The sequence below is a fragment of the Trifolium pratense genome, linkage group LG3, assembly GCF_020283565.1.
Source record: "Trifolium pratense cultivar HEN17-A07 linkage group LG3, ARS_RC_1.1, whole genome shotgun sequence".
Lineage (NCBI taxonomy): Eukaryota > Viridiplantae > Streptophyta > Magnoliopsida > Fabales > Fabaceae > Trifolium > Trifolium pratense.
This window is the reverse complement of record NC_060061.1, coordinates 7,830,103-7,851,223: the sequence shown is the minus strand read 5'-3', so window position 1 is coordinate 7,851,223 and position 21,121 is coordinate 7,830,103. Positions and strand designations below refer to the sequence as shown.

Below are 21,121 nucleotides of genomic sequence, written 5' to 3'. Positions count from 1 at the left end.
AAAGAGTTTAACAAACTATATATAGGTATAGGTTTTGATATAGGGTCATGCTAACGGGTGCTCCTGGAGCACTGGTTAAGGAAACCAAAAAAGGAAATTTTAAAATTAAAAATAACACTGTTTACACTTTCGAGACTTTGACTGCACAAACTTCAATGTGATATTACTATATTTGGTTCTTAAACAGTGCCTCGGGGCACTGCCCAGAGACACTGTTTAGCATTTTCCTTTGATATATGTTGAACATGATAATTCAAAGACAAAACTTGTGGTTACTTAAAGCTGAAGATCCTTAGAATTACTAGTATTTTATTGTCACGCACATAACCTATGTAAATTTTATAACATTTGTTATTATTACATGCTTCTGTGTGAAGAAAATGAAATTATTTTTGTTTTGGATAGATTAAAACTTAGGTAAATTTATTTAGGTGTTTTTTGTATGATTCTTAATTAACTACTCATCATTTATTTATACCCTTTTGTTTTTATGAGAAAACAAACTACTCATGATTTTTAAAGTCTGTTATAGCTAGCTGCAAAAATTGTATTTTTTTCAATTTAAAAATCATATAAAAAACATTTAAAGAGATGCACATAAACTATTTTGTGTGTTTGTTTTATATAAAGGAAATAACTCGTGCTTATGTTTCCTTATGGCAGCTGAATTGATTTTTTATATTAATTTAGGGTGTGTTTGATAAGTCCAATAAGCTAACTTATACTAGCTTAGATTAGCTTATAAGCTTGTTTGATAAAAATTGACGTATTTTGTTACAAACTTATTCAATTAGATTATAGCGTTTTTCGAGATGTTATTTTAAGTAGTGTATGAACTTATAACTTTTTACGTTTTGTTCCATTTTTCCCTTGCTATTTTTATTTATTATTTATTTATTTAGTTTTAAAAAAATATAATTAATAATTATCAACTAATTATGTACTTTTATGTAATTTTTTATTTACAAAAGCTAAATTTGTCAAACACTTTAATTTCATTCTGCTAGCTTTTTAGCTATGTTTATAGCTTATTTTTACCCAACAGAGCTTTAGTTACTTTGAGCGGTTTTTTAAAATTGGGGTTAAATATGTTTTTTATCCCTGTAAAATTATCAATTTTTTTTGGACATATACAAAAGTGATATATCTTGACTAAAAAAAATGGCATATTTTGGTCTATAAAATTATTATGCACGTAGTTTTAGTTCATGTTGTTAAACCAATGCGTATTTTTAAATGATTATTTCGCAACATGTTTAAAACAGTGGCATTTTATAGAAAGTTCCTTAAATAAAAAGGAACTAGAAATTTGATTTCTAATATGAGATTTTAGTTATTTTTGTCTTTATTTTTGAAATTTCAAAAATTCACAATTAATTCTTTTCATATTAAAAAATTCAAAAGTTTTCTAAATAAATTTTTTATAGTATTTTAAACATGCATTAAAAAACATTATTCGATACTTTCTCGCTATTTAATTTTATGTTTGTTATTATTCAAATTACTCTGAACCCCCCCCCCCCCCCCCCAAAGATCTCCACCGGAAAGCACCCAAATGGTAGCATGTCAAACCATCGACATTCCTTTGAGACCTTTTTTTCCTATGGATTGTGTGAAAGCCCTCCACGGTTCCTCATTATCTGCATATGGTCTTTTTTTCTTAGGTGCCCATTTTGTATGGGCTTTTAGTTTAATGTTTCTATTCAGCGGACGTGGTTATTGGCAAGAACTTATTGAATCCATCGTTTGTGCTAATTCGAATTAAAGATCGAGAAAAAATTGCTCTAGTTCCCACTCGTGTATGGTATCCTTAAGTATCGGATCCTGCGTACTCAAACCAAACCACCTATGAACCATTGGCCACACAATTAAGATAACTTAATACAGTTGCTAAATAGTACATCGGGACGAGTTTCAAATCGCTAGATGGGAATAGTAATTATTTGCTTCTGTTTTATTTTAAAAAAATATGTTTCTAATGACTAACAAGATGTTTCTGATAAATTGTTTTGTTTTCGGTTAAAAAAAAAATACTAATTGCTAAATGGGAATAAATATGATCATTCATATATTATATCATCAATATGTTGTCACAATTAATTTTACTTTCCTATCACAACCATCAAGCCAATTTTGTGAACTCCATTTTTATGAGATTTTGGGATGAAACCTTCAATTCAAGACATTCACATATTTGTGAGAGTTATTAACACATCAATTTTGTCCAAGAGTTCCTTTATCAGTGAGATTCAAAACTCTCGATGAGTTTCCTTAATAGAGAATCTCTATTTTGCTATCCACGTACGAGTGTTTTTTGTGAAATATCCTTGTACCATGTACCAAAATTAATATTGCATATTTATAAAAATTGTAGGATTAAAATATGTCACTTTTTTACACGATAGTTTTAAATATTATTTCAAATTAATTATTATATAATTTAATTGGATTTAATTGATATGCACCGACGGTGTAAAATAGTTTTACACGATAGTACAATAAATAACCATCGTTTTGCCATGTCATGTAAAGAAAGTGAGGTGAAGTGGGATGATTTGGCGGAAAACATGATTAGTATTGATTGACAGTGTAATATTATTTTAATTACACTGTCGGTGCATATCAATTAAATCCAATTAAATTATATATTAATTAAATTGAAATAATATTTAAAACTTGCATATCTCTCCCTCCCGCGTTCTCTCCCATCAACAAGAAACACAGATATGCGAGATAGACTCACAGTAATGCACCAACATCAATATGGCAGTATCATCATCTACCTTTCTTTCATTCGGCATATGTAAAGTGGAAATTGAACAATTTTTTTCTGTTACCAAATACAATCATACAAGGGTATTTGTTGAGTGTTCACAGAAATTAGGGGGAGGGTTGAAATAGTGAGGGTTTGGAGAGGAACAGGAAATCAGGGGGGTTTGGGTATATGAAATTATTTAGTGAATGAAAGATGCAAATGAGAATTGAGACAAATATGAAGATAGGGGGGTTTGGGTATATGAAATTACAACGTCTATGCATATTTTTTAATCTCTATATTTAAATATAACATCTTTTATGTTACACGTTATTTAATGTTTTTTTTGGCGAACGTTATTTCATGTTTATATTTAAATATATATTATTTTAATGTTTTCTATGTATTTATATAGTATGCTAGTTTCTTTTTGGCGTGTATGACGGGGAATTAACAATAACAATAACAGAGCAATATGTAGCGGAAATAAAATTACTCAAACTTGTAAGAATCTATGAGGATCAACAACAAATAAAAGCAACCATTGACCAAAGAGTAGTCTCCAAGTGATGCACAAACTAATGCTAACAACCAACCAAACAACAAAACACTAAAGCTTACAAAACAAGTACAAGAAGTTGAATAAAATCCCTAGTAAAACCTAATGCACTGTAGACGCGATTTCTCCCTCCTTAGAACTTATTTCGACGATCCAAATGTTCAAAAGATAGCATATGGAGCTGCGAACCTGCCCTCCAAGTTTGAGAGAAATCCAATGGTTAACGAATCGGGAATCATAGTTTTAGCTGGACTGCTGTGTGGAATACGAGATTTTCTTTCTCTATTCTTTTCTCTCTTTTTGAAGGTTGTTCTCTCACAAAATTTACCTGCACATAATTACCCTAGTATAACCACTCTCCATTTATATAAGTGAGACACAATGAACCAACAAACTTGGACTTTTCTCCATATAGGAAGGGAGCCCAAATCCAACAGTGTGACAAAAAGAAAATGATGTGTCATTTTATTCATCGTTGTGTGAAAAAAAATCATTTCATTTATCATAATTTGAAAAATATCAGATGAGATTGAATAAAAAATATGATGACCAACCTACAATTTTGACACTCTAACTATACCGTGGGCAACTTCATTTATTTATCTCCTAATAAAATTTATCTTAAAATTTAAAAAATGTTTTAAACGAGACCTACAAACACTCAATAATATTATCAAAAAATTCAATGTAATCGGTTACCACTAACTTGCAATTTAGTCCAATAGACACTCTTGATATTTTCGTCTCACAAAACCAAAGTATATATAACTTCTCTTAATTCTAATGTTTCTTCTCCTTCCGTATATGGCATACTCCACCATACCATACAAAACTGACTATAACATCGGTGAGACTGCCAAAGGTATCATTAATAGCTTAGCTAATGTTTCGGGAATACTATTTAGTATTTTTAGTCAATTTAGTTATGTATACTCATTAAAAAATTGAAATGTATCTGAATTATATTTTGAACTAAATACATACAATTTTTAATAAATCTAAAAGTATTTTTTTTTTGTATTTAAGACTGGAGAGAGTGGATTTCAGTCACACTCTTCCACGATCAATTTGACTATATAGAATGTCAGAGTTAAAAAAAAATAAATACCAAAAACACAAATATATATATTAAAAATAAATAAAAACTGTGTGATCTAAAATCCTACCTGGCTGGCACCTTGGAGAAGACAAGAAGAGTGTAACACGACAGCTAAACCGATAAAAATGGCAATACAAAAATGATTGTTAATTAAGGAAGAACAAATCAAAACTGGTTTGGTAAGAAAAAACAACTAAGATAGCAATCCGTCTACGGCAAGTTTGTCTTTTTCACAATATATATTTAACATGTATTGTTAAAAAAAGATTTTTTTTTTTTTTATAATAAGTTGGATCGAATCCAGGATCTATAACGTACTATCCAAATTTCTTATCACTAAACTAAATCTAATGACTTTATTAAAAAAAAAAATATTACGTCAAAAAGAATACACTCCTATATTAACATGTCAACCATAGTTCTGTTTTGTTTTTCCTTTTTTTTTTTTTTACATATGGCACTTAAATAAAAAATAATATAATATCTAACACAAATTATTTCTAGTTTTTTTTGTTGTTGTCAAGTATAAGTATAGTTTTTCTATATAGCTTAGACTAGTTTAACAACAAAAATTAAACTCACAAATCATATAGAATTCTATAAGTGATTGCATTGCATGTACACAAAAAACCAAAGGGCTTACCTCAATTTTGTATATAATAAAATTATAGTACTTAATACTTTAATAATAAAAACATAATTTTTTTAAGAAAAACATAAAAATAATTCATATCATTAATTTTTAGTAGAAACTCGATATCCGACATACGAGACTAATAATACTAATTCTTGTAAATATTAGGAGGCTGCTTGTTACTCCTTTTTTTTATCATTTTTTTTTTATAAAAACAATCACTTTTAAAAATATTGTATCTAGTGAAAAATAGCTTAAAATATGAAGCGGTTAAAAGATAAAATTAGAGGAGAGAGAAAATCATTGACAAAAGATAAAATTATTTTGTAATTAAAAAATCACTTATATAAAAAATGTGAATTTTCTAGCCTACTTGACAAAAAACAAAAAACACTTATACATGATGCATCTAACATATTAAAAATTATTTTTATTATAATAAACAAACACAATAAATTATTTTTTTTTATAAAATCTCTGAAAATTAATTATTAAATATTAAAATTACTATTTTTTCTCTTTCCAAGAAATAAAAAGCAATTTTATTTTAGTTTTTTCCATTAAAAGAAAAAGAAAGAAAAAAAAAACAATTTTGTTCGAAAGTAAACAAACGTAGCTGAGATTCTTTGTTTGGTCATTCATTCATTAATTAGAACAACAAATCTATTCTCCGCGTTCTGCTTTCTTCGGTTTCAGTTTCATGTTTTTTTTATCAAATCAAATCTTCAAACCACCACCGATCTCCAAAAAAATTGATCTTTCTTTCTGGGTTTCCTCCAAAATCGAATCTTTCTCATCTGGGTTCATTCAATTTCTCTTTTCTTGTCTCAATGTTATGTCTTTTTTCTTCAAAATGGGTTATTTTTGTTACTACTAGTTCATGTTCCTATGGTGATGGCTTTGAATTTTTTTCATAAATATGACTGGTTCGCATTTGAATAGAAACATTTCCATCAACAGAAGATCTCACACTCATTCTCAACAACCTATTGCAAGTCCCAAACCCAATTCCTCAAACCGTTTTGGATGTGTTTCTCTCGGTCTCAGGTTTCAAGTTCTTGTTATCATTGCTTCTGTTATTTCCTTCTTTATAGCAATTGGTGGTGGTTACATCTATGTTCTTCCTAGTATTACACATGCTTTTTTTAACGGACAAGGTTTTTTTTCTGATCATAACAATAGTAGATCGTTGTTGACAAAATGTGATGTTTTTGATGGAAAATGGGTTCAAGTATCTGATTACCCTTTGTATAATGCAACTGAGTGTCCTTTTGTTGAACAAGGATTTGATTGTTTAGGTAATGGAAGGAGTGATTTGGATTTTCTTACATGGAGATGGAAACCTAAGAGTTGTGATATTCCTATGTTTGATGTTGGTGCTGTTTTGGAAATGTTAAGGAGTAAAAGGGTTGTTTTTGTTGGTGATTCAATGAGTAGAACTCAATGGGAGTCTTTGATTTGTATGTTGATGACTGGTGTTGAGGATAAGATGAGTGTTTATGAAGTTAATCAGAATCAGATAACAAAGAGGATTAGGTTTTTAGGAGTTAGGTTTAGTGCTTTCAATTTTACCATTGAATTTTTTCGATCGGTTTTCTTGGTACAGCAGGGTCAGGCTCCTGAACATGCACCAAAGAGGGTTAAATCAACGCTTTTATTGGACAAGTTAGATGATATAAGTCATCAATGGGTTAATTCAGATATTCTTATATTCAATACTGGTCATTGGTGGGTGCCATCTAAGCTTTTCCACATGTAAGGTTCCATTCTTTTCAATATTTTAATAGTAAGCATGTAGTGTTATGTTTGTGACCGTGGTTTTAGCCTCGGTCATAAGGACATGGACTTTGATGTCTATGCGATCACAATGCAACTGTGTTTGGATTGCATCCGCCATCCACAATATTGATGATTGCAATGCGAGTTGATTTTAAAACCTTAGTTTTGGTTATGTATGAGTATATCTGCTGCAGTTGATTTTGATGCTATTCATTACCTTGAATAGTTCACCGTAGCAGCATTGCCATTGTTCTCTTATTAGGTTCATCGTCGTGATTTTGCAGTTTCTGATTATTTTTATTACTTAAGAGGAAGAATATAAAGATGGTTTTAGAGTTTAGGAGCATATAACAGGTGATGCACGAGCTTCCAAAACACACGACCAAAAGGCTATCTTTTTAATGTTAAAAGAAGTAGATTTCTAGATATTGTTGCTGGCCATGATTCTTACCTTGCCAATGCTTGAAAATCAAGATGATAGACACTTAAATTTTCTTCTGATATAGTGATGTATTGTTTTTCATTCTGATTCTAACTTGAGATACCAGCTCCACCACAGTTTTGAGCAAATGTAAAATTAACTTAACTAATGTTCTGAGAAGTATCAACATTGTCTTGGCTCTGATCTGTGTTCTCATATTTTGAATTTTTGTTGTTGGGTTGCCGTGTAAAATGATCCTCTTCTTGCATTCGACAGGGGTACTTATTTCCAGGTTGGAAACTCTCTGAAGCTCGGGATGTCAATTCCTTCTGCCTATAAAATAGCACTCCAAACTTGGACTTCATGGGTTGAGAAAAAGATTGATAAAAAAAGAACACGCGTCTTTTTTAGGACTTTTGAACCATCTCACTGGAGGTATTCCCACATTATGGATAACAGTATGTTTATTTACATATGTTTAGCTTTCTTTATATGATTTCTGAAAATGATGCTTCAAAATTCAAATTATCCCTACATATAGCAAGCGTTGCTTGATTTAGGGGACTATATCCTAAGGGGATCCGAAGTTCGAACTGAAGGCAAGTCTGGCCAGGGATTGTTGATAGTTCCAACCAGGATTTGAACTCGGGTTATCCCGAACGATTCAACCTTACCTGAAGCTCATTAACCACTTCGGTTCAACCACTTGGTTGGATTCTTAATAACTAAATATTTCTTGTGATATTTGCTCACTTCATTGTTCAACAATTATTCATCTAGCTTTTATGTTTTTTGCAGTGATGATACCCGTAGGACTTGCAATGTAACACAGTTCCCCACATTCGAAACTAATGCAACGGACCAAAACTCATTTTCAGACACAGTTTTGGAAGTTGTAAAGGATGTTAATTTTCCTATAAATGTTCTCCATGTTACATCTATGTCGGCTCCTCGCAGTGATGCACATGTTGGTAACTGGAATGATAATCCATCTAGTCAGGATTGCAGCCATTGGTGTCTACCTGGAGTGCCTGATATGTGGAATGAAATTATATTGTCCCAACTTTTTACCGAATATGAAATCCCTTTTTCGGCAAATGGAACCACACAGTAAGCTCAGTTACTTTCAAAAAATTTCCAACTCTTACAAAAGAGTACTTTTCAAAATAGCTACTTTTAACACATTATTTATTTCTGGATGCAGATTAGATGACTAACATTCTTGGTAATTACGAGGCTACCTCAAAAAATTCAGATTAATCCGAAGAAGTATGGATCAGATTTCATACTGGTGCTAACACTATAAATATGGAGCCATCTCATACTGCAATTGTTGACCTCTGCCATCTACAGTGGTTTTCTGCAACACTCAAGATTGCACCAAATTTTGTGAATGTAAGCCCTGGATATAAATTGAAATTGTACCTAATTGTCTGCAACAGAAAGTAATTTTTTAATTAATTTTCCCATTCTTTGTATCCTGAAAAAGGTATTGTCTGGGATGTAACAATTTTGTCAGCATGTCATGATTTTTTGTTTTGGTCATGGCAATGCTATATTGTTCTCCATAACAAAGAAAGAGGTGAATAGTTAGAAATAGCAATAATTCAATTTATATTCTTGAGCCTGACTTGGTTATATTGTATTTCTTTGTTTGAATGAACTTGTGGTTAAATGTCATTATGTACTCGTCGAAATCATGCAAGTTCAACAGGTAGTTATTTTGCATGTTTCCATTAAAAAGACCTGATAAAGAGACCTCAGTTACCTCAAACATCAGAAGGATTATGTGAACAAATAAAATCTGAGTTGACAAAATGAGCAAGTGGTGTGCACATTGATGTAGAATTCCAGCATAGAAAATCCATAAGATGTAGAATTCCAGTATAGAAGAGGATGTGCACATTGCAGATTCTAGAAGTTGACAAAATAAGTTTCTGAGTCAATATTATTTGATAAAATTGACATTTTGACTTTGTTTCTTTAATGAAAAACAATCAACCATGTTTGTGTAGTGAGATAAGGCCAAAGTTAAAAAACATTGATGTTTTCTCCTTTGGCCCCTCATGTATCTTTTATATCCCCAAATATTCCAATTTTGCCCTTGATAAAAACTTTGGTTCGCAGAAACCGAAGTTTTTTCTAGTTCAAATTCAGGAAAAATTCGGTTAACAGAAACCAAATTTTTTTTTCAAGGCAAAAGAAATTCGGTTCGTAGAAACCAAAGTTTTTATTGAAGGGCAAAAAAGTAAAATCCAGAAGGGGAAAAAGAACCATGGGGCCTAAAGAGAAAACATGAAACACTATTGTATAATCCTTATTCAATCAAAACGATCATTCAAGTGATCTTAGCATGATTCCTATTTATTCAGCATACTTGGATTATTGCCAAATACTATTCAACTTAGTAAAGTGTATGGCAATTAACATGCCTTATAAACACAGTCCAGGAAAATTAAGATTTAATGTTTTTTACTTTCTATGTATGCACATTTTAATATGTAATGTGTATATTAAAATGTACCGAACCTTGTTAAATTAAGCAAGTGTTATCTTATAACCTCAAAATGACAAAAGTCACAACACATGAATATTAATTATATGAATAAATGATATTTTGTTTCCTTTTATCTTATATTCAAACATGCAATAGGACACTAGGACTAAAACAAGTTCACAAAGAAATCTCAAAAATGAAGATTTTGCTTCCTCCAAAGATAAATATTACAATGTAATTTATATTACATAATATGTAAACCAAAACATGAAAAAACAAGAGGGAGGTGGTTAGGAAACGGTAGCCGCACAAAAAAAAATGTACACAGGCAGACGTTAATGAAATTTCCTAGGCATCGAAAAATCATGGATCAATTGCTATAGGAGTAATGCGCTTCCTGGCTGACTTATTTGATACGGGTGTGTTCTTTGAACTAGACAATTGATTCCCTATTTTATCTTCTGGCCTTGATTTTACGCCATCTAAAGTTGATTGTGGTTTATCTGCCTTCTTTTCTGCTTCATTTTGTTTACTGTCTGGATTAACTGGTTGTTTCAAAGCCTTTTCTTCAGCTCCAAAATTAACACTACCTGAACTACTAACCTGTTTTGCTGTAGCATCTTCAGTTTTTCTATTATCTAATAGAGCTGCTCCAATATTCGCAGTCTCATTTGTCTCAATGATCATGTCATCAGTCTTCTCTTCTTCGTCACTTTTCATACTATCTGCCGTACCTCCTTCAATGACCATGTCATCAGCTTTCTGCTGTGCTTCATTTTTCCTACTATCTGCTATAACTGCACTAACATTCCCAGTTGACTTAATGATCATGTCCTCAGCCTTATCTTGAGTTACAGTTTTCCTGCTTTCTGATGTGACTGCACCAATATCCCTAGATGTTTCTATGTCCATGTCATCAACATTTTTTTCGGCTTCCGTTTTCCTGCTTTCTGCTACAACTGCACCAACACTCGCAGTTGGTAGTACAGTGTTGTTGGCTGTCTGCAGGGTGCTTTTACTATCATTGTCTGAGACATTTCCTTCTAAAACAATGTGGAATAGTAAATCAAAACCTGGTAGAAGTGAGAATGATAGCATGAAATGAAAGGGAAGACTGCTTACTTGATAAATAGTAAGGTGATCCAAGTTCGCCATCTTCAAATTCCACCAAAGAGCAGAAACCATCTTGCGAGGAGAATGCCAAATAACGGGCATCAGGTGACCTTTTGAACAAATACAAACTACAATTAAACCTTAATCAAGAAAAAACATCTTAACTCTCAAACTAGAAAATGATTTGCTAGCCATTATAACATTTACCAGGTAATATCTGTTACTGGCGCATAGTGAAGACCAGCAAATACAGCTATTGGAGAAGTGCTCTCAGTGTCATAGATGTACAATGAATTCAATGTGGCCACAGCAAATACAATGCGATATGGGAGCTTAAATAACCCATCTGCAAGAAACAAAAACAGCATCAGGCATCGGTTACGCAATAAACTCTGACACAGGCAGAAATTTAAAGTGCTGATTGGTAGGCAAAAGCAATGGTAATCGACTCGATTTGGGGTACAGGGTTAGTGTGTTAATGGTCAAACCAGTATATCAATGGTTAAATTACATGAAATAATATTAGTAAAAGAAGTCCTAAGAATACTACCTCTAACACTCTTTTATTGGGTGAAATTCATACAAGTCCCACTATTTTAGGAATGGGTCTCACATAAAATGGCGAGACCTACATAATTTCCATCTGATAAAAGAGAGTGTAGAAAAGAGTGTTGGAGTGAGTGTTTTTGCCATGTTGGCACCTTTCTATCAATAATATGATGGAAACTGATATCTATAGTGATAAATTAGCAAAAACTAGAAACAATAGATTATTTAGAACAATCGCTGGACTGTTATCTCAGAATAGGGAATGGGTTCTTTTACAACATAACAAACTAGAAAATAACACATAAATTAAGGAAAGAGATAGTCTACTACTGCAACTCTGCCAGGCAATTCCTATCCAAGAAATTTGAGTCTTGGTCTCTCCCTTTCATGAATTTGAGAGTTTGGTCTCTCCCAATCAAAACTCAGTTGCAAAACTAAATGCCATTGCCTACTGACTTTTCCTTTAATTTCCCTATTTATTCAATAACTGTAATAACATAATCGCTGCCTAATACACAACTGTAGTCTGATAACATAAAACTGTCTAATTGGCTCAGACCATTCACTTTGAACCTCTAGGCTGCCTCATAATCTTTACTAATAAGAGGTCTAATCATTCTATGCTGGCTCTGTGACATATGCACAAGTTCATGAGTTCATCAGAATGCCCGTTATGATAAATTGACAGGACCAGCTATGTGTCCAGCTCCCAGTCAAACTGGTCCAGGTTGGTTTTTATAACATTGGGCAAAAGGTCTCAGATTTAAGTTGGACCACATCCACTCAGGCAATTCAATCGTAACAGTACACAGAACTATTTATACATATTTAGGAGTATACTAAGTGCACAAGTACCTGAATTTGTTCCCTTAAGGTTAAAAAATATAGGACAAAACCGGACAGCTACAATAGCTTTGCTTGCACAAGGAAGCTGTATAGCAGGCCTGCATATCAAGGTCAAATAATAAAGCAGCACACATCACTAACATGTTTTGGTAACTTGATTCATTAGCTTAACATGAATAATTGAACATAATGACTCATTCTATATACTAAACGATTAAATGCATGCTTTGGGTTTGTATAACATCTAAGCTGAAAGACATACCGAGAAAGATCTTTTCTGGAAAATATGTAAGCTGCATTTACAGATTCAGATGCAGTACCAATTTTATAAGAACCTGAAATGGATGAACACATGGACTTTCCAATTAGAAGCAGACAATGTAGGAAAAGCTAAGTAGGAATTAATCCTTAAAGGAAGAAAACAATATATATCATTCAGCCTATCAGTTGCATCTGAACTATACAGAAAATGACTAAACAACGGAGGGGGAAATTAAAAGCTGTCTGGACATCAGTATGCAGCTAACAATACATAAATTTCAAAATAGCTTTGATTTGACCACTTCATCCACTTTCCTCTAAATGAAACATGATAGACTATGAGAGTTTCACGAACTGGCCAGATTATAAAATAGTCTATGAAATTACAATAGCTCATCCACAAAACTAGTGCAAAAAAAAGCAAGATTAATTGGATCAAGATTAGCTTCTGCTTAAGTGAATACCTGCAGGCACAAGTAGAAATGAACCATCTGGAGACCAAGCTAATCTTCTAAAGAAAGAGGGCAATGTTTCATCATGGAAAAGATGATATTTTGTGGACTGCATTACAACAATTACACCTGATGTCCATGTATGTGACAATCCATCTATAGAGAAATCAAATACAAAAATAGATATCTAAATCTAACCTTAGAATTCTTTAATAATGGCTGTTCTGCCTTGGAAATAACATGCTTGCAAACGTAATTGATTTTCTCAACGCCCTTTGATTTATGGGGCTTACTGATGTAAATTCGGCAAGTCCGATCAGAACTAAGAGAAGCAATGTACTTCCCTAAAGGGTCCCATGCTACCCCCTGAACATAGTGTGCATGGGTATCCAATGTCTGAAGGTTAGTTCCTGACACATGGAACGAGTGATATAAGAAAACAAACCAAGCATGCCTATTGCCATTACATTTACATCATATATCAACTTCCATGTACCACCGTTAAAGCATGTTCAGAACTGTTAGGTATTGGGCTTCATACCTTTGTTAACATCCCATATAATGCAAGAATTATCAACAGATCCGGATATGATATATGCAGCATCAGTAGACCACTCTAGGTCCATAATGTCCTTGATATGAGATCTAATTTCACACAAAAATATATATTATAACCAGGAAACAAAATTGTTATAATTATTTTAAATTAAAACCGGTAATCATGAACTCTGCATTTCCATCTAGAAGAAACCATAAAAACCTTACAACTTGTGTGAAATATGCTATACAACAGAATGCATATTAACAGACCAAATTCACAATAACTTGCCACACTTCCAGTTTTTATTTTTAGGAAGTTTGCTTCTTTTTTGACAAAATGTACTACCTCCGTTCTTTTTTTATTTTTAGGAAGTTTTCTTTTAAAATGTACTGCCTCCGTTCTTTTTTAAGCGTTAATCAAGGTAGTTTTACACAAACCAATGAAATCAATATTTTTGTTGTTTTCGATGAAATTGATAGTCGTTTTCCTACGATACGCTTGTCTGTTTATCATTGCCCTATTTCTCTCTTTGTCTTAAATAGCTAACGATATTATCGACAAATGGTTGATATTGCATTGAACTAAGTTGACGAATAAAAACGAGTCATTTGATTGTCGTTTTCCTCCTACGACACGCTTGTCTGTTTATCATTGCATTGCGCCTATTTCTCTCTTTGTCTTAAATAGCTAACGATATTATCGACAAATGGTTGATATTGCATTGAACTTTAAAGTTGACGAATAAAAATGAGTAATTTGATTGTCGTTTTCCTCCTACGACACACTTGTCTGTTTATCATTGCATTGCGCCTATTTCTCTCTTTGTCTTAAATAGCTAACGATATTATCGACAAATGGTTGATATTGCATTAAACTTTAAAGTTGACGAATAAAAACGAGTAATTTGATTGTCGTTTTCCTCCTACGACACGCTTGTCTGTTTATCATTGCATTGCGCCTATTTCTCTCTTTGTCTTAAATAGCTAACGATATTATCGACAAATGGTTGATATTGCATTGAACTTTAAAGTTGACGAATAAAAACTAGTAATTTTGTCTAAAAAACGACGACTAAAAAGGACAAAAGGAGTAATAAATTATGAAAGTAACGGCTATTTGAGGAATCAAAGCAAATGAGTTACCGTAACATCTTAAGAACCTTCCATGTTTGGCCAGTATCCGTAGAATGTAGCTTCCATATTAACAATTCACCTCCTGAAAATAAATAAAAAAATGAAAAAATCTGATTAAGAAACATTACTTACATTACATTAACTCAAGCTAAAAAAACTTCAAAAAATTCAACAATAGGGATCAAGATAGTACCATCAGACCCAGAAGCTAAAAGTTCACCTGAAGCATAAAAAAATTAAAATTTACTATTTACTAAAAAAACAAAATTAACACAAAACAAAAAAAAACGAAATTTCATTGTGACCCATTTTATTACCAGAAGAAGAGAAGCGAATAACATTAACAGCGGAACTATGATAAGAGAGACTATTGACATAAGTAACTTCTGGAAGCTTCTTCTGTGCTCCTGAGGGTTTAATTGACCATAACTGTGAACATTAGAACACAAATCAGTTCAATTTTGACCTTAATTTGAAGATTAATTGATTAATTAATTGAATGATTTGAGTAACGGAAATAATAGTACCTTGATGTCGAAATCGGCGCCGGCGGTGGCGAGTGTGGCGGAGAGAGGATGGAAATCTAGGGTTAAAACGGGTTTACTTTCGTGCCAGTTAATCTGAACCGTTCCACCTTTCATTTCTCTTTGTTTGCTTCGTCGATTTTCGATCCAATTTGGAGATTTAGGTTTTCAGAGTGAATGAATTGAAGAAGAAAGGGAATTACGCGCCCCTTGGAATTTCATTGGCGGGAAAAAAACATGTTATTGTTATTTTGGGCTTTTGTTTGGGCTGGGTAGATGGAGTTGTCTAATTGGGATGGAATTATTTTTCCCACCTCCTTTTTATTTATGCCCTCTATAATTTAGGTTTTGTTTTTTCAATTGTAGTCATTTTTTACACAAATGAGTTCAAACTATTTTATTAAAGATATTGGAGAAAGTATAATAAAAAATGTAATTAGCAAAACACTGCAAGAAACGTAAGGGATAGATGTTTTAGGTCTATCTACGAGTGAACATTACCATTATTTGATCGTCTAGGAAAACAACTTGATAATTGTTTTTTTTTATTAATTAGTTTAGTAACTAAATTCACACACTTTAAAATATGAAGGAACGGCTAGACTCAATAGTTGTTGTAGACCCAAACATATAATTTTATTTAATGCTGAGCACGTCAGCAATTACTTGTTTGTAATTCATCTAAAAAATAATGTGCGAGAGTCCAAAGGAAGTTGGCCATTTTATCCTCATTTTGACTTTTATACATCTATGTAGGAAATTTTCTTACGAAATTTATATATAGGAGTTAATTGGTATGCATATTTATTTATTTTTGGTAGAAATTGATATTGTTTATTATGATGTACTTACCATTAAATGAGTTTGGTTCTTCTCATCTTCAAAAACAATTTAAAAGGTATAGAAGTTCAAACACATTTATTAACTCAACAGCTCATGAACCTGAACAATGCGAGACTCCAAATGACTTTCAACACTCACTCTCACGTCTAGCATGAGCCTGCGTCTAATTCCCACGTTGTAATCTTTAACTAATATCATATTAAATGGATTTTGATCTCATCCTTAAAAGTTAGCTCAAAGATTCAAAGAGTCTAAAAATATTGATACACTCAAGAGTCCAAAAACACCCTTCAACACTTACTATTTAGAATGTACTTTTCAAACCTATACTCAACCGCTTTAACAAGTGTTAATTTCATTAGAAAAGTATTACTAGACGTTGGTCATTTTTTAATTAGTAAAAGTATGTTGTCTATGTTTTTCGTATTAGTGTGGTGGGAGAGGAAGAACAAAAAATGAGAAGGATAAATGTGAATTTGTGGAGATAAGACTAGTAGTAATGCGGTGTGCTCTACATTTATCATTGACCAATCTACCAGTTTTGTGTTTGGACTATCAAATGTTTTCGTGTGTATGAAATATGAATAAATAAATAATTGTGTAAAATTCAAGTCAAGTAGCAACCGGCATGTATTGTACTCGGTTATAAAAAAATCTCATTGACCTGAAAATGAAAATATATTTAATGCAAGTTTCGAAAATTTAACATATATATACATATTTAAATTTAGCATTTTTAATGATTTTTTTAAAGGTTGAAGATTCTTTAGTTTCTTTTTTTTTTTTTTTGGTAGAATGGATTCTTTAGTTTCTATTAACGTTGTTTGGAAAAATATGTTCTGTTGTAGATATGTCTTTATTTGGTTAGCATTTATCTCAAAACAAATTATTAATTAAGAACAATTTGATTCGTTGCAGTATTATTAACACCGATTCTAGTTATGTTTATGAGGGTACATAAAAGAAGAAAAAGTTACAACCTTACTTCTCCCGCACGAGCTTAGCTCAGTTGACATAGACATCGCACTATATGTGCAGGAGTCGAAGTTCGAACACTTCACTTATTTATCTTTAAGGCGGGTTTTCTAGTCAATAGACTACTTAATAAAAAAATAAAAAGAAAATGATTGTTATTTATCTTTTTATTGTAATTCATTTTTGGGGTTTTTCTAAACTTTGATAATTCAAGAGTATTTATCTAATAACTAATGAGAACAAATCATATATGCAATATATATGCATGTCAATGTGAAATAAAAGTTTATTACATGTTAGTTGGGAATACTGCATGGAAATTTTTTTATGTAGTTTGTTTTATTTGGTTGTTAGATAAATTTTTTTATTTGGTGATGGTTTACGTCTAAAAAATCCTTTGACTTAAATTTTTGTTGGCTCTTATAGTTGTCTTGAGATTCTAGCCACTTGAAGTTTACGTGTTGTTGGATTTTCTTAGCTTGTATTTTAAATCTTTTTAAGAGTTATTCTTTGCACATCTTATGCTAAGAATTTATATTTTTTTTGCATTAATTTATTATACTCTCTGTTCTTAAATATAAGTTGACAAAAGAATTATTTTTAAAGACAAAGTCATTGAGTTTGATCTAGCAGTGAAGAGTTTGAATAACATGCATGAGATTTTGAGTTCGATATTTTGCTATATTGTAAACAAAAAAAATTATTTTTAAATATAAGTTTATTTTTAAATTTTTTCTAAATAAACTCCTAATTTTATTTTATTCTTCCAAAAGAAAAACAAAAGATTTTTTCTAAAAAATGGCTGCTCGCCGCCGGTATTATTAGTCGTCATAAATATAAAACATTTTGCATATATATCCAAAATTGAATAAAAAATGATGTTGATAAACTTACTACGTATTCTAGCTACCAAGAATGTTCATACGTAGAACCAAAAATGAAGTTTATTCCCGTCACTGAAAGGCACGTATTAATAAATCACTGCCATACTTTGCCTTCGTTAATCAAACATCAACAATATACTATACGTCTATACTATACTACGAGACAATAAATAAGTTCAATATTCATGTGGCTTCTCTATTCACACCCATCCTTGTGGACCTTAATCGTCGTTTCCAAAATTCAGTGCAATAACGTAACATTAGTTATTTTGTCAATAATACTCAGTTTTTTTTATTACAAAGAACGAAATATATGAAATGTGATAATAAATAATTAATGGTACAATAGAAAAAGATAAACTAGGCTATTAAAAGTATTAGGAAAATAATCTAAAGTCTTTCAAAAAATCTTAATATATAGGGGGAAATGTTAAACAGTGTCTTTAGCCTTATTAATAAGAAAATTTTGTCTTGAAACTTGTGTATTTAATATCTTAAAAGTATAAAATTTACTTTACAAACATTAATTTTATATTTTATTTTTATTTTTTGTATATTTAACAAGTGTCTCGGGAACACTGTTTAGCATGACTCGTATATATAAGTCATATTTTTTCTCTAAGCTAGATATTTCTTAGTAACTCTCAATTATTTTTTTTGTTTTCTTGAGTTGCTAACCGCGTGACGTGAGAGTATATGAATTCGGGGACAGAGATGTGTTACTGTGTGGATTTGGGTCTAAGGTTGTAACCAATATTTTAGGGTATGCAATTTAGAAACTTTATGATAAGAATATCTTCAATTAGAGTATCTATTTGAATTTTATAGAATAAAGATATGTTTCTTATTTTATTTTTTTATTGAAGAAATTATAACGTGGTAGGGTGTGACCCGTGCGTAGTAAGGAAATAGTTCAAGTACCTTATTTAAGTTATTGTATCATTATTAAATATTGACTTATTTAAGTCGATTTAATTAAATAAGTTTGTATAAAAGTATGAGTGCGTAACTTTGTATCATTAGAATAAAATGTATATAAGTTGCATAGATATGATAAATATTGTAATACTGCTTGTTAGATATATACTAGGGGTAAACTCGTGCGTTGCACGAGTTCGATTAAAATATATAATTAAAATATTTTTATAAATGAAAAATAATAGTTGTGATAATAATTAAGTATAACCATACATAGTTAAGTATATTGTAAAAAAAAATACATAGTTAAATATATAATAATTTAAAATATGATTATATTTAATATTAGTATATGTATAAATTTTTTAAAAATATTAGATTGTTTTATTGATTTATATCGTAGTTTTGTTTATATTATTTTAATGTAATAGATCTTTGATAAGATCTTATAAGTTTGAAGGGATGCATCATATTCTATTTTAATGGTGTAGTCGTATGAGATTTTAGCTTTCTTTATATGAGTTGCAATTGTATAGTCACATATCACTTTGCGTTTTATTCTTGATGTATCCTTTATTTTATTTTTTCAATAAGAGTTAGAGGAATGCATACATACATGCTTTTTTTTTTATCATATAATCTCGTTTTTTGAAAATTACGTATAAAATAGCATAAACGTTTACTCCCTTCCATGCAATTTAAGTCACTGCATATAGCTTTTCTACTTACTTCTCTTTTTTTTTTAAGTCTCTTCTCACATATTCACTTGGTGGAAAATAATATTTGCTTGAATATTTAGTTTATTTTAAGTCTCTTTTTTGTTGTAAGGTTTTTTCTACGTATTAAAGTTCTTAACGACGGTGTTTCATGTTGACAATAGATACATAGTCAATACCTTCAAAAGAAACAATAGAATGATATCATAACATATAAGAATATTATATTGCAAATTAAAATTTTAAGTAAATTATATTTTCAACACATTAAGAGTCAAACATAATTAATATAAAAAAATGAAGAGAAACAATACATTATCTTTTCTATATATTACCTCCGAAAATTTTTCTCTAACGATGATATCTAAGATGCACAAGCACAGTCATGCTTTAGAGATTTCCATTCACATTCTTATCAACTTGAAATGCCAAAGAATAATCAGTATGTTTAGTAGAAAAAGAAACAAAGTTAAGAGCCATTGTTTTTAAAAAATTTATATAGGGTTCAAAATAATAATGCATTATGCTTAAGGGAAGATATATGAACACAAAGTAGTAACTTACGACAGTAGTGACACTTACAGTCAAAAGTATGATATCCCTGCAAAAATTACACGAATGAGTTTCTTGCCATCAATATACAAATTGACGTGTTGCTAAATCAAAAATATATGTTATATTTTTTTAACATTACATATAGAAAACCCTTAGTTTAAGTATAGCTAAATTACTTACGTATAAACTGATGTGTTGCTAAATCATCACAATTCACATCCCCAAGATCTGTTCCATTGTTATCTTTGAACAATTTGAACCTTAACAAAGTAAGAAAAATGGACATGGATATTAAAAATAGAATAAACTTTAAACTTGAAAACACACCAAATAAAACCTACAATATGAATAGTTGAATACCCAAACATGTATGACTCTTCTTGCAAAAGTCTCAATATATATATGATAAAATCTCCATGCTAGCTACTATCTATATATACTTACTATGTCTATGGTTTCTTAATTTTATGAACGTATATGTTTATTATTGGAATTATTTGAGTCACATAGCATAATAAACTCCCTAATTATGTTTATTGACCTTATGTATTCATTTCATAAAGTGTGGGTAGATTGATTTTCCGTATTCTTTTTCATTAAGTTGATGTCATTAGTGATATTTATTACCTTTTAATATAATGTTTTAGTTTTTTTAGATTTAATTTAATAAATTAAAAGAGATAATATTAAGATTTTAACAAAGAATGAAAACATTTTCTTAGAGTGCCACATCATCACAATGAAGGCCTAGGAGCAATTCAACATTCTTTTTACTGGTAAACCAATTCTTATAGACTTACCCCTAGTATACTAAACTAAAATTCTTATAGACTTAGAGAAATGTCTAATCCCAACACCGTTGTTTACTTGTGATTTACCCAATTTTAATTCGTTTATGCTATTGTCACTACCTCATTCCAAAATCCTACTTAGAAACACAGTTGGATGATTGAATGGTTGAAATATTCTACAAGTATTTGTGGATACAATAATCATAATACTTTAAGAGTTTAATGGAGATGTAGTGATAATATAAAATAGTTTTTCACGACCGTCCAATAAAAAAC

At 30.9% G+C, this 21,121-nt stretch overlaps 2 protein-coding genes across 3 annotated transcripts; one reads left to right on the top strand and one right to left on the bottom strand.

The window, feature by feature from the left end:
* The first annotated feature begins 5,606 nt into the window (after nucleotides 1-5,606).
* On the top strand, nucleotides 5,607-8,927 carry LOC123917579 (protein trichome berefringence-like 7). Its single transcript, XM_045969339.1, has 4 exons — nucleotides 5,607-6,802; nucleotides 7,524-7,682; nucleotides 8,046-8,357; nucleotides 8,452-8,927. The coding sequence occupies exons 1-4, from the start codon at nucleotides 5,967-5,969 to the stop codon at nucleotides 8,462-8,464; spliced, it is 1,320 nt and encodes a 439-aa protein (XP_045825295.1). The 5' UTR covers nucleotides 5,607-5,966; the 3' UTR covers nucleotides 8,465-8,927.
* A 1,005-nt stretch (nucleotides 8,928-9,932) lies between these two features.
* Nucleotides 9,933-15,373, bottom strand: LOC123917434 (chromatin assembly factor 1 subunit FAS2). Of its 2 annotated transcripts, none has more exons than XM_045969140.1 (12): nucleotides 15,167-15,373; nucleotides 14,957-15,068; nucleotides 14,833-14,859; nucleotides 14,649-14,721; nucleotides 13,507-13,610; nucleotides 13,164-13,375; nucleotides 12,978-13,074; nucleotides 12,515-12,587; nucleotides 12,262-12,350; nucleotides 11,065-11,203; nucleotides 10,867-10,967; nucleotides 9,933-10,784 (listed from the first exon to the last, which is right to left on the bottom strand). In XM_045969140.1, the coding sequence occupies exons 1-12, from the start codon at nucleotides 15,278-15,280 to the stop codon at nucleotides 10,108-10,110; spliced, it is 1,818 nt and encodes a 605-aa protein (XP_045825096.1). In that variant the 5' UTR covers nucleotides 15,281-15,373; the 3' UTR covers nucleotides 9,933-10,107. The 2 variants fall into 2 exon arrangements, with proteins under 2 accessions (XP_045825096.1, XP_045825095.1); XM_045969139.1 differs by having other exon boundaries at nucleotides 9,933-10,787; nucleotides 15,167-15,372.
* Between the last annotated feature and the right edge of the window lie 5,748 nt (nucleotides 15,374-21,121).

Excerpts from the sequence above, each read along its gene's own strand:
- LOC123917579 (XM_045969339.1), top strand. The coding sequence starts at position 5,967 with ATGACTGGTTCGCATTTGAATAGAAACATTTCCATCAACAGAAGATCT. Across the intron at positions 6,803-7,523 it reads CCATCTAAGCTTTTCCACAT|GGGTACTTATTTCCAGGTTG; the intron begins GTAAGGTTCCAT and ends TGCATTCGACAG. Across the intron at positions 7,683-8,045 it reads TTTGAACCATCTCACTGGAG|TGATGATACCCGTAGGACTT; the intron begins GTATTCCCACAT and ends TGTTTTTTGCAG.
- LOC123917434 (XM_045969139.1), bottom strand. The coding sequence starts at position 15,280 with ATGAAAGGTGGAACGGTTCAGATTAACTGGCACGAAAGTAAACCCGTT. Across the intron at positions 14,860-14,956 it reads TATTCGCTTCTCTTCTTCTG|GTGAACTTTTAGCTTCTGGG; the intron begins GTAATAAAATGG and ends TTTATGCTTCAG. Across the intron at positions 13,075-13,163 it reads CATTATTAAAGAATTCTAAG|TCCACAAAATATCATCTTTT; the intron begins GTTAGATTTAGA and ends GTTGTAATGCAG.